Here is a 14,969-nt window from a genome sequence, read left to right on the forward strand (position 1 = left end):
TGTGAGCTGTCAGCACAGAGCCCAACACGGGGCTCAAACTCAGAAACTGTGAAATCATGACCTGAGCTGAAGTCGGGTGCTTAACCAACTGAGCCACCCAGGTGCCCCTTTTATGAGGTGCTTTTAGACAGGATACACCAACAAAGTTTGAGAATCACTGCTTTAAAATGGATAAAATTTTTTTAAAAGATTGGAGTTTTTCTCTTGTTAGTGATAAATTAATGATTTTTTTTCACTTTTTGCAGATCCTTCATGGATTTAAAAATCAAGTTGGGGATGAAAATTGGAGGCGTTTCTCTGACCAGTTTCCGCTTCCCTTAAAAGAGCGTCTTGCAGCTTTTTATGGTGTTTAATCTCATACACTTAAGCTGCAGTCCCATAATTAGGGGTAAGTTGTAAGAAGTTTTGAGTTTTTCAGGGTGAAGACACTTAGGTCTGCAATCTAAACCTACTGAGTAAAATTAAAGCTATATGTTTTTCTACAGAGGTTGAGTAAAACATTCTTAAGCTATATTAGACTTGAAATTTAAAATCCTTAAGGCTAGAGAATTTTTTTTTTTAACTGACAAGCAAGGGTTAACAAAATGCATGATTTTACTTTCAGTCCTGAGTAGAAGGAAATCTAAGTTGGTATGCTAGTTAGACTACTCGACATAGTAATCCTTCTTAAATTTTTTGCCCTGTAAGAATTCTCCCCACATTCACCTTGGCACAGGGTAGAAATGATTTTGAAGTATGAATTTATCGTCTGTGATATATGAAGGACTTCTGTGGTTGTGAGCTTCAGGGAAAAGCCTACTAGAATTGGAACTAGTGTAGGGCTCAGTAGATAGGAATATTTGATATTCATTTTTCAAGGTTGTATTTTACGGAGCACCTGCCATGTGACCAGCACTGTTTTAAAATGGACAATGGAAGAGTGTATTTCGCTTTGGGGTGGTAGAGGGGTAAGTCCATTTGGACTCTTGTTCCTCAAGTTTTTCTTTACTTATGTAGAACTAATAATCCTGATCTTTTAGCTTCAGTTCCATCATTGAGTTATTTTGAAGATTAAATAGTAAACTGTATGTGATGCCAGAACTTAGTGTATATTGCTTAACACACTAAGTTGGCTCAGTAAATGTTAGGAATATGGACCAGTACAGGGAACGAGAATACCCTTCTTTAGGTGTTGAACATGAACTGAGACATATTTGACTGGAGGGCCAAGGAGTATACTTACTGGTGTCCAGAAGATGTCCACCAACTTCAGTCACCTTTTCTGTTGGGAGTTTTTGTCGACTTGCTTGTTTACTTTGAACTAGATTTTAAACCTGGAAAGATTTCAGCTTCCAAGTTGTCAAAGCTGCAGGGCAGTAGAAATGGACTTGTAGTCTCTGGAATATCTCAGAGCCCTGTATGCATCTTATCGCCCTGTAGTTTTGAGTCCTTGGGGCTATTTTGTGGCTTTAGCATTTTGGAAAAGTGTGTAATTCACTTTATGTTAAATCATGAAAATGTAATAGATGAGAATGATTCTTAACATCAAGGATTGAAAAATAGAACAGTGAGCTGAATCTTTAGCAAAGACTTTTCAGATTTAACATCTTCTGTGATCTCTGTCCTGTCACCAATTAGGAATTAACTGAGTTGATTTACTCTAAGACAATGTATGACGAAAGTATTCATTATCTAATTAGAGATAAAAGTGGATCAGTATCTTTATTCCTGCCTTTTTTATAATGTTCCCTTTTTTCAGAGGCAGAGAAAAGGTGTTGCATGTACTTCTCCACAGATGGGCTAATCACACCCTGAATTTACATCAGTCTTCATAGTAAATGTCCAGTGTTTGGTACGAGTGGTTAGTAGATTTTTGTTATGAAGACCACTGTCAGGCACTGGTTACAATCTCCTAGGAATCTGTTTTATTTCTCAATGTGCTTATCGTTAAAACTGCTAGTGTCTTTAATAGGAAAATCAAGAGGTCTGAGAACATAGGAAATGACTGAGCAGGATAGGGCCCGAAGAATTACTAATAAGGAACATCAAGGAGGCAGGTGTTAAAACTTACTTCCTGGTATTTGCTGAATGTAGTAACCTTAGTACAGTTCAAACACCATTAGGGCCTCCTAAGCTAAAACATCAGACAACCAAAAATAAGTAATTCTTCTTTATTTTTTCATGGATTGGATTTTCATGTGCATAATATTGGGCATAGTGGCCCCCAAAAAAGATCATGTATTCATTCTCACTGAGGAAAGAATTATTTTAAAGCAAGTGTTATTTGACTTTGAAGAAGGTAAGGCAACTTGTTACATGTGGAATAACTGATTCCCATTGGGGCCCATTGTGCAAAGGGGGTTAAAGAATTAGATTGATAGCATCCTACAAGATGTCCATCTAAATTTCATCTATATGAGGTGTTCCACACCTCTCTGCATGTCTTCAGCTTGGTGTCACTTCTCATACCTGATGCAGATGACAGTTGAAAGCCATAGGAGAAGGCAGTGACATGGGTTATCATTGACTACTGGCATGATCTTAGACAATTTATCCTGTTTGTCATTTTCTGTAGTTAGAAGTAGCGCTCTCACTTGATTAGTTATGTGTTTCACTGGCTTTAAGAGAAACAGTTGTTAAAATATAAAATTGTTTTCTTTTCTTATAGGTCCTTCAGTCTTGGAGACTATGAGGGAGCCTCTGCACCCAGGGAAAATGTTACCCTTTACAGGGGGGAAGGGTAAACCAGTAGGGAATACAGTACAATCCCAACCCTACTGGGAGGGGCGGGAGGGAGGTGTTGCCGTCACTGTATTAAGTCGATGTTGGGAAACGTTTTAACATCTGGAGCCTTTGTGGGTGGAAATCTGTCTCCAATTACAACTCCGCACTGGATGTGAAGAAGCAAAAACAAAAAACAAAACAAAACAAAAAAAAAACAAAACCTATTCAGTCTACTCACAAAACAGTACATCCTGGAATATTATGGGGAATTGTACCAAAACAAGAACCACATAAATGATGCATAGGGATAAGAAAGAGGAAAAATTCTATAGCGCACAATAAAGGAAACCTAAGAATGGGGTTACAAACAGTAAAGAAGCTTTTTTTTTTTTCTTAATTTAAAGATTTTTATAAATTTTCCCACATGATGGGGCCTTGTTTTTGCATGCTGATGAAGAACTACACAAATGAAGCTAATAGAATTAAAATCAGCTTGCCTACCCATAGTAGAAGCAGGTTCTTGGAAGTTACAATTTAAGGTACCCCAAAAAAGTTGGAAATAAAACCAAGCAAATTTAAACAATGAAGCACCCTGTGAAATGCCAAATGAGTCACTCCTTTTACCTTTGTGGGATGGGCAGGGAGGGAGGAATAAATGGGGGTTGGGCATATCAAACTAAAGATTGACATCTTGATTTTGCATTAAAACATTAATGTAGTGGATATAATTTGATGGTTGTACTTCATTAGATTTAATTTCTAGGCCAAGACGTTCTTTTTAAAGTGCAGTTTAAGGTTCAGGCATGCATTCTGGCTCATAGTGATTGAAAGTACTTTAAATTAGTGGGGAAGTAGCATGCTTGCATCACATAGAGTGAGATTGGTATTCATTTACCTCTGGTGCGCCAGTGTGTGTTGCAGTTTACCAATTCAATATAGCCCTGCATTTAAAATTCCTTTTTAAGATTTGTGGATTTTTTATTTTTATTAAGAATATAGATATAAAGTACTGTAGTTTACAGCTAGGCCTTGAAATATCTTCTTAGGATCTTGTTAGGAGTAAGATTGATATTGTATTGTGTGTAACCTGCACAATGTGGAAAGCTGATATACCTGTGCAAAATCTTTGCCTCCGTGCTGTCAGTGTGATGTGCTTTCTGCATGGTTATATACTACTAGTGATTTTATCAAAACTTCTAAAACATAAAATACATGGTAAAAGATCTGTAAGAGGCTGCATAAATGTTAGTTGGCACATAAAGACAATTGTAGAAGTTGAAGACATGATTGCTATATCTCAATGTTTATTCCCACTCAACATATTGCCTTCTAAGCTTTCTTTTTTTGTTCAAAGCATGATCTTAAAGATGTTTAAGTTAATGGATGTAATGCAGGGTTCCTACACTGTATTGGCGCATGTTGGTGGCCCTCTGTGCCCTAGACAGATGCACACAGGGTGCAAGTAAAAAGCTACAGAGTGAAAGTTGGTTTGGATCCTCTTCATTTCATTTGTTTAGCTTTTCTGTTATTTTTCTCTACTTACATGTATTCCTGTGAATAAATCCTTGTTAAGTTAACCCTTTACTTTTCCTTCCATGTGTATTTTCTTATATACTGTGAATGTGAAAACCTAACTGGTACACTTGATCTTGTGTCCATATGAAAGTGCAAGTCTTTATTAATTTGGATTGCCTGAACAGTGTATCCCATGATGATGAAGGAAAATGGAGAGATTTTTCTTTTTAACTCTGCTGGTCAGAGATGAAGCCACACCTTTCCATTTTTCAATGCTGCATATTTAATCTGCAACAAAAATGTTAAGCCATAACAACCTTTTTATATTTTAGTTTGTCACCTTTGCATTGCAGAATAAATCCTGAATAACCATTTTTATAAGCAGTTGCTCCTCTTTGCATGGTTCTGTTCTTCTAAAGGTGTTGAATGATACAGCCATTGCACTGAAGTTTGAGCTGTATGCGTGTGAATTTAAAAATACCGTTTCAAACAACTTCAAATGCATGGTAGCATGCAGAAAGGTTTTTGTTACTCTGTGTGTGTGTGTGTGTGTGTGTGCGCGTGCGTGTGTGTGTGTATATGTGTGTATTTTTTTAAACATGTTCTTTCACCTTTTTCCCTCTACTTTGGCTTTGCAAATTTCAGTCTGTAGAGCCCAAAATTAAGTCCTATTTTACAAATGTCCAGTTTGTTTTTTTGTTTTTTTTTTTTTAATTATAAAGTTGGATCCAAAGGGTATGTAGCATTTTGCTTTCTAGTACCTTGCTTCATTGGGAGCTCCAATTTTGCTTCAGTCTTCAAAACCTGATTAGTATAACCATTTTATCCTTAAATCCTAGTGACACTCTGTAGTTTGTCAAATACTTCTTAGAATTTAGTGTTGGAGATATTTTAGTATTCTGGAAGAAGTAAAATATAGATTGAAAGAAATGGCAAAATTCTTCCCTAAACACTTTAAAACAAACCTATAGAAACAACCCTCAGTAAAATTATCTGGACCTGTGATTGACAATTCCACACTGACTGAAAAGCGATTTGTTACCTCTTTGATTAAAAATTGGTCTTTAATTAAGCAGATATGTAAGATGGAGTGTGCCCATTTTTGTAGTCACTTAACCTGTTTTAAATTTAAAGGAAATTTAATTTAAAAATAGTCAAATTAAGGAAATATGATTGGCAACCTGAGATTGGGTTGGGTTTTTTGTGCTTTTCTGCCCTTGAGGTTATTGTTTCTCCCCAATTTATATTTCAGATACGTAGTATAGCCTAGGAATTTGCAGAAGCCATTTAAGTTCTCTTTTGAGGTAAGCTCTGATTTAGCATTTATTATTCTGATAAAACTTAATACATCATGGGATATATATAAAGCAACTTAATTCTTGTGGTGTAGTCTTAATAGTTTTGAATGTTGACTGAATGTCTATGAAATCGTGTTTGTCTTTGTTACATTCCAGTGTTTCTGCCTCTTGGCATGCTTAAAGCACGGCTTACTTCATCTGCTCCTTCCACACTAAAGTGCTGTTAGTGTGCTCAACTACAGAAATAGCCGCTGCTAAGTGATGTAGATTTTCTACTTGAATATTTTTATGTTGTAGGAACCTCAGGAGGTCAGTGTTTACTGTTTTATATATGCCTTCTTTTTCCTGTTCGAGCTTCTCTCTTTGAAGGATTCTAACAGAACAAAAGCTGCTGATCAACCTAAGTTGGAAACAGAAAGTGTATTTAATATAATTTAAATGCATGTTTGGCAGTTCAGTGTTGTAGTCGGTTCATTAGCAAGTGAACTTAGTGCCACAGAATTCATTTATTCAGGAAAGAATTTTGCTTTTTGTATTGTCTAATCTCTTTAATAACTTCATACCGTGTAAAAAAAAAATCACTTTTTTATATTTTTTAGTTGGTTATTTCCCAAATAATCAACATGTAAATAATCTTTAAGAGCCAGTTCTGATGCTTTACATTATTGCTACTTGATTTGTGACGCAAGTTAGGTTTCAGAAGAATAGATTTTAAGACACTTAACCAAGCCATTACATCTTAAAAACGAAAGAAGTAGCATACATTTTGTAATTAACATATTGATAAACACTGTGATTTTTTTTGTTAAGACTTTTTCATTGATCTGAATTGCTTAAATTGCATATATTGTAAAATAGGATCAGATGTATATTTTAAAATAATTTGAACTGACTTTTCCTCTCTTGAAATGCTTTGTCTACTCAGTTATGAAATATTCAGATACAAGTTTTATCTCAGGTGAATACTCTTGTATCCTTTTTGCTTTGGTGACATATGCTATAAAGGTTCATCGTACTTAGTTTGTTTTTTAGTGTATTTCATGAAGAATCTTCGCATTTAGTCAGATTTTCCAATCCTTACTCTAGCAGACTAGGGTGGTATAGATCCCTCCTGGCAAGCCTTTTGCATGCAGGTTTACCTTGAAAGTGAGTTCAATTTGGTCCTCCTTTTCTCCAAACCCTCAAGATAGGAAAAGGGGTTTTTCTGTCCTGTACTGAATCACCCTGTGTAGCTGAGATGCCAGAATTAAACTAATTATATCTTAAGCTCTTTAGTCTAAATTTAACTTTAAATCCTTTGCCATAAAGAAAAAAGTGGTTTTTTTGCTTCATATAATTAATCTATATTATTCATATTGAATGTATTAACAGATAACGGTGCAAAAGACATTCTTCCCAAGAGAAGAGTGTACCATGCGTAACTGCAACTTAAATCCTTCTTTAGTAGTACTTTAAAATACAGCTTTGCTTATTGAGTTATTTTTGCAAATATTACAAGGGGGAAAACACTAACTGTTGCTACTAGTACTGTTACTGAAGTGTAGGCATTGAAATCTTAAAAACTAGGGTCTTCAGATTAAGGGATAATCTAGGTGAAAAATCAGATCGATAAAGAGCTGTGTAACAATATCATCTAGTAATAATACCATGCAAGAGCATTGTATACTTACTTAGTAGACTTCATACTGTATTAAATACGGAGATATTTCTAATGCCTCTTAAAATTAAATTTTGCATAAAAGTTTTCATTCACTTGTACACTTTCCAGGTGACTTGTGACGAATTTTTTCAGTCTTAATTTAGACCTTTCCCCCATTGGTATTACTTATATGTAGAGGATTCTTTACCTTTATTCCTAATTCTTATACATGTTAATTTTAAGGTATACATTTAAATTAATAGCAACTGTTTATTGTGATTTGTATCCCAGAATGTATTGTGTTTTTAAAAAAACTGTATGCATGATTTTAAGGGAAGTTAAAATGGTGATTTTTTTTTTTTCTCACCTCTTGTACATTTTAAAACCAAACCAAATCTTTTTGCCAAGCACTGTATCACTAATTAGGAAAATAGTATTTTCCCTTTTGTTGAAATTTTTGTTCATCTACCATAGAATCCTCTTTTACTATGGCTTGGTATTATGCAGAATTAGCTATTTTGCAAGTCTAATTATCTTCCTCAAAGCCTACTATAACATGGTTAGCCTGTAAGGCAGTGTTTGTCCCCTCCTAATACCAGCCTCATAAAGGGGTTTCGCTGTACTTTCCCCATATTACCTTACTGATGTTTTCCTGTGTGGATATATAACCAAATTAAGATTGGATGATTTCTATGGAGATAATAATTAGACAATACTGTGTAATTAATTTTACTTAGTAGATGATCATCTGTGAGAAGAGATGTTTAAACGTGGTTAATGACTTCACTTCATATTATAAAGCAGTTTTACAATTAATATTCATGTTAACATTGGGTGCAATAATTTAGTAGTTTTAGCGTTAGTTATAAATAACTGGATCTTTCTGCTGACAACTTAGGTTGTATGAGTTATGCTTAAAAGCTTTAAATCTGATGTTTCCTGTACCTGCCACACTATGTTAGAATGTGTCCTTCAAATAGATCCTCCTGCAACTTCTCAAACTGTACTAAATTGATATTTCTTGAAGTCTAACTCTGTGCTAACAGATCTTCATTTTAAATAGAATATGGTTTTAATTTTTGATAAGCTGCTGAATTTTAAAGAGAGTTTTTTGGGGCCACCAAATATTTTGGATCATGCAGAGAATATATATTGTACTGTAGTAATTTTGTATTTACATTTGTATGATGTGACATAATAGATGTGAATGTTAATCACTGCTTGACTATGTTAATAAAGTTGTTTAACTATAGATGTTTCACTCTGATTTTTAATGAAAGGAAATGAGCTTTCTTTCCCTCCCTACCCCCCATTTTGGGTCCAGATCAGTCTTGTTGTGTTGTTTTTTGTTGTTTGGGGATTTTTGTTTGTTTCAGGTTTTTTTCTTAGCTTACATATAGTGCACTCTTGTTTGGCAACCATTTTTAAATTGAAGTATTTTTTATTTTTATAGTTCAGTAAAAATATTTGTCCCACATTTTAATTTAACTGCTATTGTTGGTGTATTTTCTAAACAGATTCTAGGTTCAGCTTTTTGCGGACAAGGAGGGAAAAATAGTGCTCTGCAAAAGGAATTGAAAAGATGAAGTCCTGAATAAAACATCGTGAGGATAGATTGCATGAATGTGTATGGATGTGTGTCCTATTAAGGCGAGATTCCAGGGTTTAGGACTTAGATTGTGGGAGAAAATACTCAAAGGCAGCCTAATTATTGGTCATTCAAGATCCTGATTTGCTGCTATAATCTCAAAGAAACTGTGCCTGAAAGTAAAAACTTTTGGGTTTTTTGGTAAGTCTTTTAATATTTTTGTGAAACTAAAATACAAATGTTAGGATGTTTTCACTTGATCCTTCTTTTTTTAACTGATGGGCATTTTTATCTTGTGATCACTTCATAATTCATGTTGTTTTAAGTAGGTTACCTATGATTCTTTAGGAGTGATTGGAAAAGAAGCTTTTGAACTAGACAGCTCTTGAGTTTGGACTTGTTCCTTACCATACCAGTTGAATGTAGAAACTGAAGCTGTGACTGTCATTTTGTAATCCTTAATCTCAGAGTCGTGTTAACTGGATGTAAGACAACCTCTTGAAACATCCACATTGATTTCCAGTTCAACACAATTGCAAATTACAGTTCAGAAATTCAACACCATTTCTAAACCATTGGCAGTAGCGCTTCTGGGGAAATTGGTATACTAAGAACCTTAAGGTTTTTGTGCTAGCCGTTAATGTGATTCATTCTATGCCTCTTATAATGATCTTTCTCTGACACTGTTTTCAGTTCCAAGTATTCTTTTTCAAGCCTTTTGAAGAATTTCATTAAACAATTTAATAATTGACCATTTCTGTGCACCTAGGAAGATAGTGAATTGGTGCATTGCTTTTAGTATCCAAATTTACCTGTTAATACACATTGACATGATAGCTACACTCTTTCCATGAACAGTTTTACAACCATCTTACTACTTTTGGACATTCAGAAGTTCTCATTTTTCACTCTTAGAAATAAAGTTGTGGGGCACCTGGGTAGATGGCTCTTGGTTAAAGTGTCTGATTCTTGATCTCAGCTCAGGTCTTGATCTCAGGATGGTGAATTCAAGCCCTGCATTGGGCTCCATGTTGGGTGTGGAGCCTACTTTAAAAAGAAAAAAAAAAGTTGTGATGAATGTCCCTGTGCTGAAATGTTCGTATGCCTGCAGTGATTTTCTTGTTTTTAGTGGAATTGCCGTGTCTAAAGGAGACAGCTGCAGCCCAATTTCCTTTCAGATAAAGTTCTAATTTTCATACCCAGCAGCAATCTCAGTGAATGATGTTGTATGCTGTGAATTATAATTTAATAGCAAGGTTTTCTAACTTCAGGAAATTTTATATACAAAATTCATCTTCATGTTACATATTTAACATTTGTCTAAGTCTTCTGTCACAGGCACATTCCCTGGTTTCATGGAACTTAGATTCTCTTGTAGGAAGGCAAATAAGTGAGTTACATGGTGGCAAGTGCCAGGGAGAAAAAGCAGATGAAAGGTATTGATGGTCGGAATGAGGCTTGCTATTTTTAATGAGATGAGGGGAGATAGAAGAAAGTCTAAATGGTGTCACTTGAGCAAAAACTTGAAGGAGCCAGCCCATAGATGTCTGGGAATGAGTATTTAAAAGTAAAGGGGGCAAGAAAGACCAATACCTTGAGACAGTAATAGGTTTGGTATGTTTTGCATGCAAATGAGAAGGGTGTAGCTCCAGCACTGGGTGTAAGGGAGAAGAGTAGTTAGATATGATCCAAGAGGTAACTGAAGGCCCAATGGTATAGGTCAGTTTTGCACTTGTGAAGTAAGGAACCATGATTGGATTACCTGGCTGTATTTTAAAGGAGGAATCCAGATTTGCCAACATGAGGATGGGTTGTGTGAGGGAAGAAATCAAGAGAACTCTTAAGGCTTGGTCTGACTTGAGCAGCTGGAAGAATGGAAGTGTCCGTAATTAGAATAGAAATAATCCAATATTTGGGTTGAGACATCCATGGGTGGGGCGGGGGGAGAAGTAGAGTAGGCAGTTGGAGGTCAGCGGAGATAACCTGGCTAACAAATGCAGAAAAACTGAGAGTGTATAAATGGTGCTTCAAACCATGAAACTGAATGAACATCATTAGAGGACTAGGGGAAAAAAAGGAAAGAGACACTCCAACACAAGTCTTAAGAATTGATAAAACTAGGGGCGCCTGGGTGGCGCAGTCGGTTAAGCGTCCGACTTCAGCCAGGTCACGATCTCGCGGTCCGTGAGTTCGAGCCCGCGTCGGGCTCTGGGCTGATGGCTCGGAGCCTGGAGCCTGTTTCCGATTCTGTGTCTCCCTCTCTCTCTGCCCCTCCCCCGTTCATGCTCTGTCTCTGTCCCAAAAATAAATAAAAACGTTGAAGAAAAAAAAAAGAATTGATAAAACTATAGGGGAGCATGGTACTCTGATGAACAGAACAAGAATTTATATTGAACACAACGGAGGTCATTTTGACAAACTTAGGGCTCTGGAAGACTCAGAATAGGAGCTCTCTTCCTCCAAGGGTTGAAAGCCTGTAGGTTTTCCTTTTCCTCAAGGCAAGGTAGTTTTATGTTCTAGAAACTAAATTGTTCAAGAAATGTGGAAGCTTGTGAAGAGTGAGCAGCCCAAAGTGGCCAGAGATACATAACTTCCCTAAATGATTAGCAGCTTGTAGTGTCGAAAGTTAAAAACTTCCCCACAAGATTAGCAGCCAGTTTTTTATTTAAGGTATGATTAGCCCAGAGTTCATGTGCCAAAGCAAGAGATGGATGCCAGAGAAATTATGAGAGAAAGGTAGTAAGTATGGGGCAATCTCATTCAGATATTTTCTTTTCAAATTATGGCTTCAGAAATGAAGAGCGGCTTCATGAACAGGTAGCTCAAAAGAACTAAATCCAGAAACATCTAAATATACATGAAACTAGTATATGATACTTAAGTGAGAAAAGATGAATTTGACAAGTATTGGCAAATCTGGGTAGACATCGGTGCAAAAAAAAAAAAATATTCCTATCTCATACTAAGAAAATGCTAGATCTAAGCTGAAACCTTAAATTTTATTATATATATATTTTTTTCCTTAGCACGGGGAAGGCATTTCTAGGTATGATACCTCAAAAGTCTTGAAAGAGGAGATTCTTTAACAAGCGTAAAAATTCTGCATGGCAAAGTAAAAACCTGGAGGAAACTTTGCAGCTGCTTTCACAGAAAATGGTGAATTTCCTTAACTTATAAAGACAAGTCAGTAAGGCAGCTCAGTAGGATATTAATAGTTCACAGAAGGCTAAATACAGTTTTATACATATATTCAACTCCGTCAACTGAAATTCATACTTGAGTTGCTTTCACATTGACGAAAGTTAGAAAGCCGTGGTGACGGTGCACTCTTCCCTGTGGAGTACGGAAACAGGAATTTGTGCACTGCTAGCAGGAGTGAAATTCATAGGATATGAAGGGCAATTTAGAAATATCAAAATTTAAAATATGTATATCCTTTGGCCTATAAATCCTCCCCTAAGTAACTTAGATGATAGCCCATAATGGCAAGATGCCACATGTCTTTCACATTCCTAAATGAGCAAAAATTGAAAATACCACAACAGAGGAACAGGAACTCTCACAATACTGATTTAATACAACTACTTTGCAAAACAATTTGCCATTACCTAGTAAAGTTGAACATTTGTAGATGCTAAGACTCAACAATTCTACGACTATCCCTTAGAATAACTCCATGTATGTGCTAGGAAACCTACAAAGATCTTCATATCAGCTTTGTAATTGTAAAAATTAAAAAAGGAACAGTCGAAATGTTCCACACAATGGATGAATTTTAAAAGTAGTACTGAGCAGGGGTGCCTGGGTGGTTCAGTCTGTAGAGCATGTGGCTCTTGATCTCGGGATTTTAAGTTCGAGCCCCACATAGGATGTAGAGATTACTTAAAATCTCTTTTTTTTTTTTTTAAAGTGGTACTGGGGCTACTGGGTGGCTCAGTCTGCCCAAGTCATCCCATGATTCGTAGGTTCAAGCCTCACATCCAGCTCTGCGCTGACAGCTCAGAGCCTACTTAGGATTCTCTCTCTCCTCTCTCTGCCCCTCTTCACTCGCTATCTCTCAAGTAAACATTTAAAAAAGAGTGCTGAGGGGTGCCCAGTTGGCTCAGTTGGTTAAGCGTCTGACTTTGGCTCAGGTCATGATCTTGTACTTTGAGTTTGAGCCCCATGTTGGGCTCTGTGCTGACAGCTCAGAGCCTGGAGCCTGCTTTGGATTCTGGGTCTCCCTCTCTGACTCATCCCCATTCATGCTCTCTCTCTCTGTGTCTCAAAAATAAACAAACATTAAAAAAAAATAAGGAGTCCTGAGCAAAATAAGCTAGGGTTTTGGTAGGATACCTATAGAAAAACCATTTATATAAAATTCAAAAACATGAAACTGAAAAATACATGAGTAGGAATGTATACGTGTATAGTGCAAAATACATGTATAATACAAAATTAAGATGTTTACATCTTGCAGAGCTGAAGGTGCAATGAGTGAGTTGTGGCTACATTTTATGCTAAAGCTTTAAATGGTACATAAATATGTACTCATGTATGTTTCACACAAAACTTTTTTTTTTTTTTTAATTTTTTTTTCAACGTTTATTTATTTTTGGGACAGAGAGAGACAGAGCATGAATGGGGGAGGGGCAGAGAGAGAGGGAGACACAGAATTGGAAGCAGGCTCCAGGCTCTGAGCCATCAGCCCAGAGCCCGACGCGGGGCTCGAACCCACGGACCGCGAGATCGCACCTGGCTGAAGTCGGACGCTTAACTGACTGCGCCACCCAGGCGCCCCTGTTTCACACAAAACTTAATAACAAGGTCATCTTTTATAATCAGACCTGAAGGCAAGTTACTTCTGGTAACACTTCGTGGGTTAGCTCAAAGTCATTTCAATCTAGTATACTTAGGAACTAGAATTTTGTTAAACTTCTGAGGTACTCAATACTTTCTAACAAGGCCAGGTAATACACTTCTCTATTCACCTTTCCGGCATCTTTACTGATAAGTTGTTTCTAAGTTTTTTATTTTTACATTTTCACTTTGAAGACACATTTTCCCAAATAAGAAAGTTCATTTAAAATGTTGTCTTCTTGAGGCAATTGGGTGGTTCCGTCAGTTGAAAGTCCAACTCTTGATACCCAGGTTGTGAGTTCAGGCCCCGCGTTAGCCTCTGAGCTGGGCATGAAGCCTACTTAAAAAAAGCAGAAAAAAAAAAAAGATGTCTTCTTAACACTAATTTCCTTATCACAACTTAGACTTTCAAAAATTTAACTCATGTTCAAAAGCCTCTTTATATGAGGGAAGGAAGAAATTAACGGTTACTAAGCCTTTCTTCCATGAACTTTGGAATTTTACAATAATTTGTGGTAAGCCTCATCCTTTTTGTCATTTGTGGGCATGCACATTTTCTTTAAGGTTCTTAACACTAATTTTAATTTTCTTGAGATCTAAGACTAGCTTAAACTATACCCAAGTACTATATGTCTAAGTCAAAACATTTCCACTAGATGGAGCCATTTACCTAGATTAACTCTGGACTGTAAGTACAATATTTTGTAGGAGCATAAGGCACATACATAGAGATTTCCACCCCTTAGGCCCACCCCCAAAATGTCATTTTTACATTAAAATAATCTCAAAATTTTTTTTCCTGATTGCGATTTTTAAATTTCAATGTTACTCTCTCGTAGAACACAGGGAAACTTCAAGATGTTTCCTTAAGTTCAACTACAGAGTTTATGGTCTAGGCAGGACATCTCAAAGTTTAGCATGCATGCATGTTACTTGACAGTCTTGTTGAGGTGCAGAACCTGATTTGGTAAGTCTGGGTGGGGGCCAAGATTCTACATTTCTTTTTCTTTTCTTTTCTTTTTTTTTTTTTTTTTTTCTTTTTTGAGAGAAAGCGTGAGTGGAGGGGGACAGAGAGAGACACAGAATTCAAAACAAGCTCCAGGCTCTGAGCTGTCAGCACAGCCCGATGAACCATGAGCTCGAACCCATGAACCATGAGATCATGACCTGAGCCAAAGTCAGTCAGACACTTAACCGACTGAGCCACCGAGGTGCCCCCAAGATTGTATGTACATTTCTAGTAGATCCCCAAATGTTGCCGTGGTGCTTGTTTATGGACCTTACTTTGGAGTACCAAGAACCTAGAGAGTTCTTGGGAACCTGAAGTTCCCTTATGACATAAGAGAATAAACAGTTAACATGTATGTAAACTTTACAAAAGGGTAGG

General features: G+C 36.5%; 1 protein-coding gene across 3 annotated transcripts in view; it reads left to right on the forward strand.

Annotated features, from left to right (window-relative positions):
- Positions 1–8,407, forward strand: part of TNPO1 (transportin 1) — a 95,476-nt gene extending 87,069 nt beyond the window's left edge. For all 3 annotated transcript variants that reach the window (XM_030322778.2, XM_030322772.2, XM_030322788.2), the window contains 2 exons: positions 246–388; positions 2,648–8,407. In XM_030322778.2, coding sequence (XP_030178638.1) covers positions 246–353 — 108 coding nt within the window. In that variant the 3' untranslated portion in view covers positions 354–388; positions 2,648–8,407. The remainder of the gene's footprint in view (positions 1–245; positions 389–2,647) is intronic.
- The last annotated feature ends 6,562 nt before the right edge of the window (positions 8,408–14,969 follow it).

This window comes from Lynx canadensis, chromosome A1, assembly GCF_007474595.2.
Source record: "Lynx canadensis isolate LIC74 chromosome A1, mLynCan4.pri.v2, whole genome shotgun sequence".
Lineage (NCBI taxonomy): Eukaryota > Metazoa > Chordata > Mammalia > Carnivora > Felidae > Lynx > Lynx canadensis.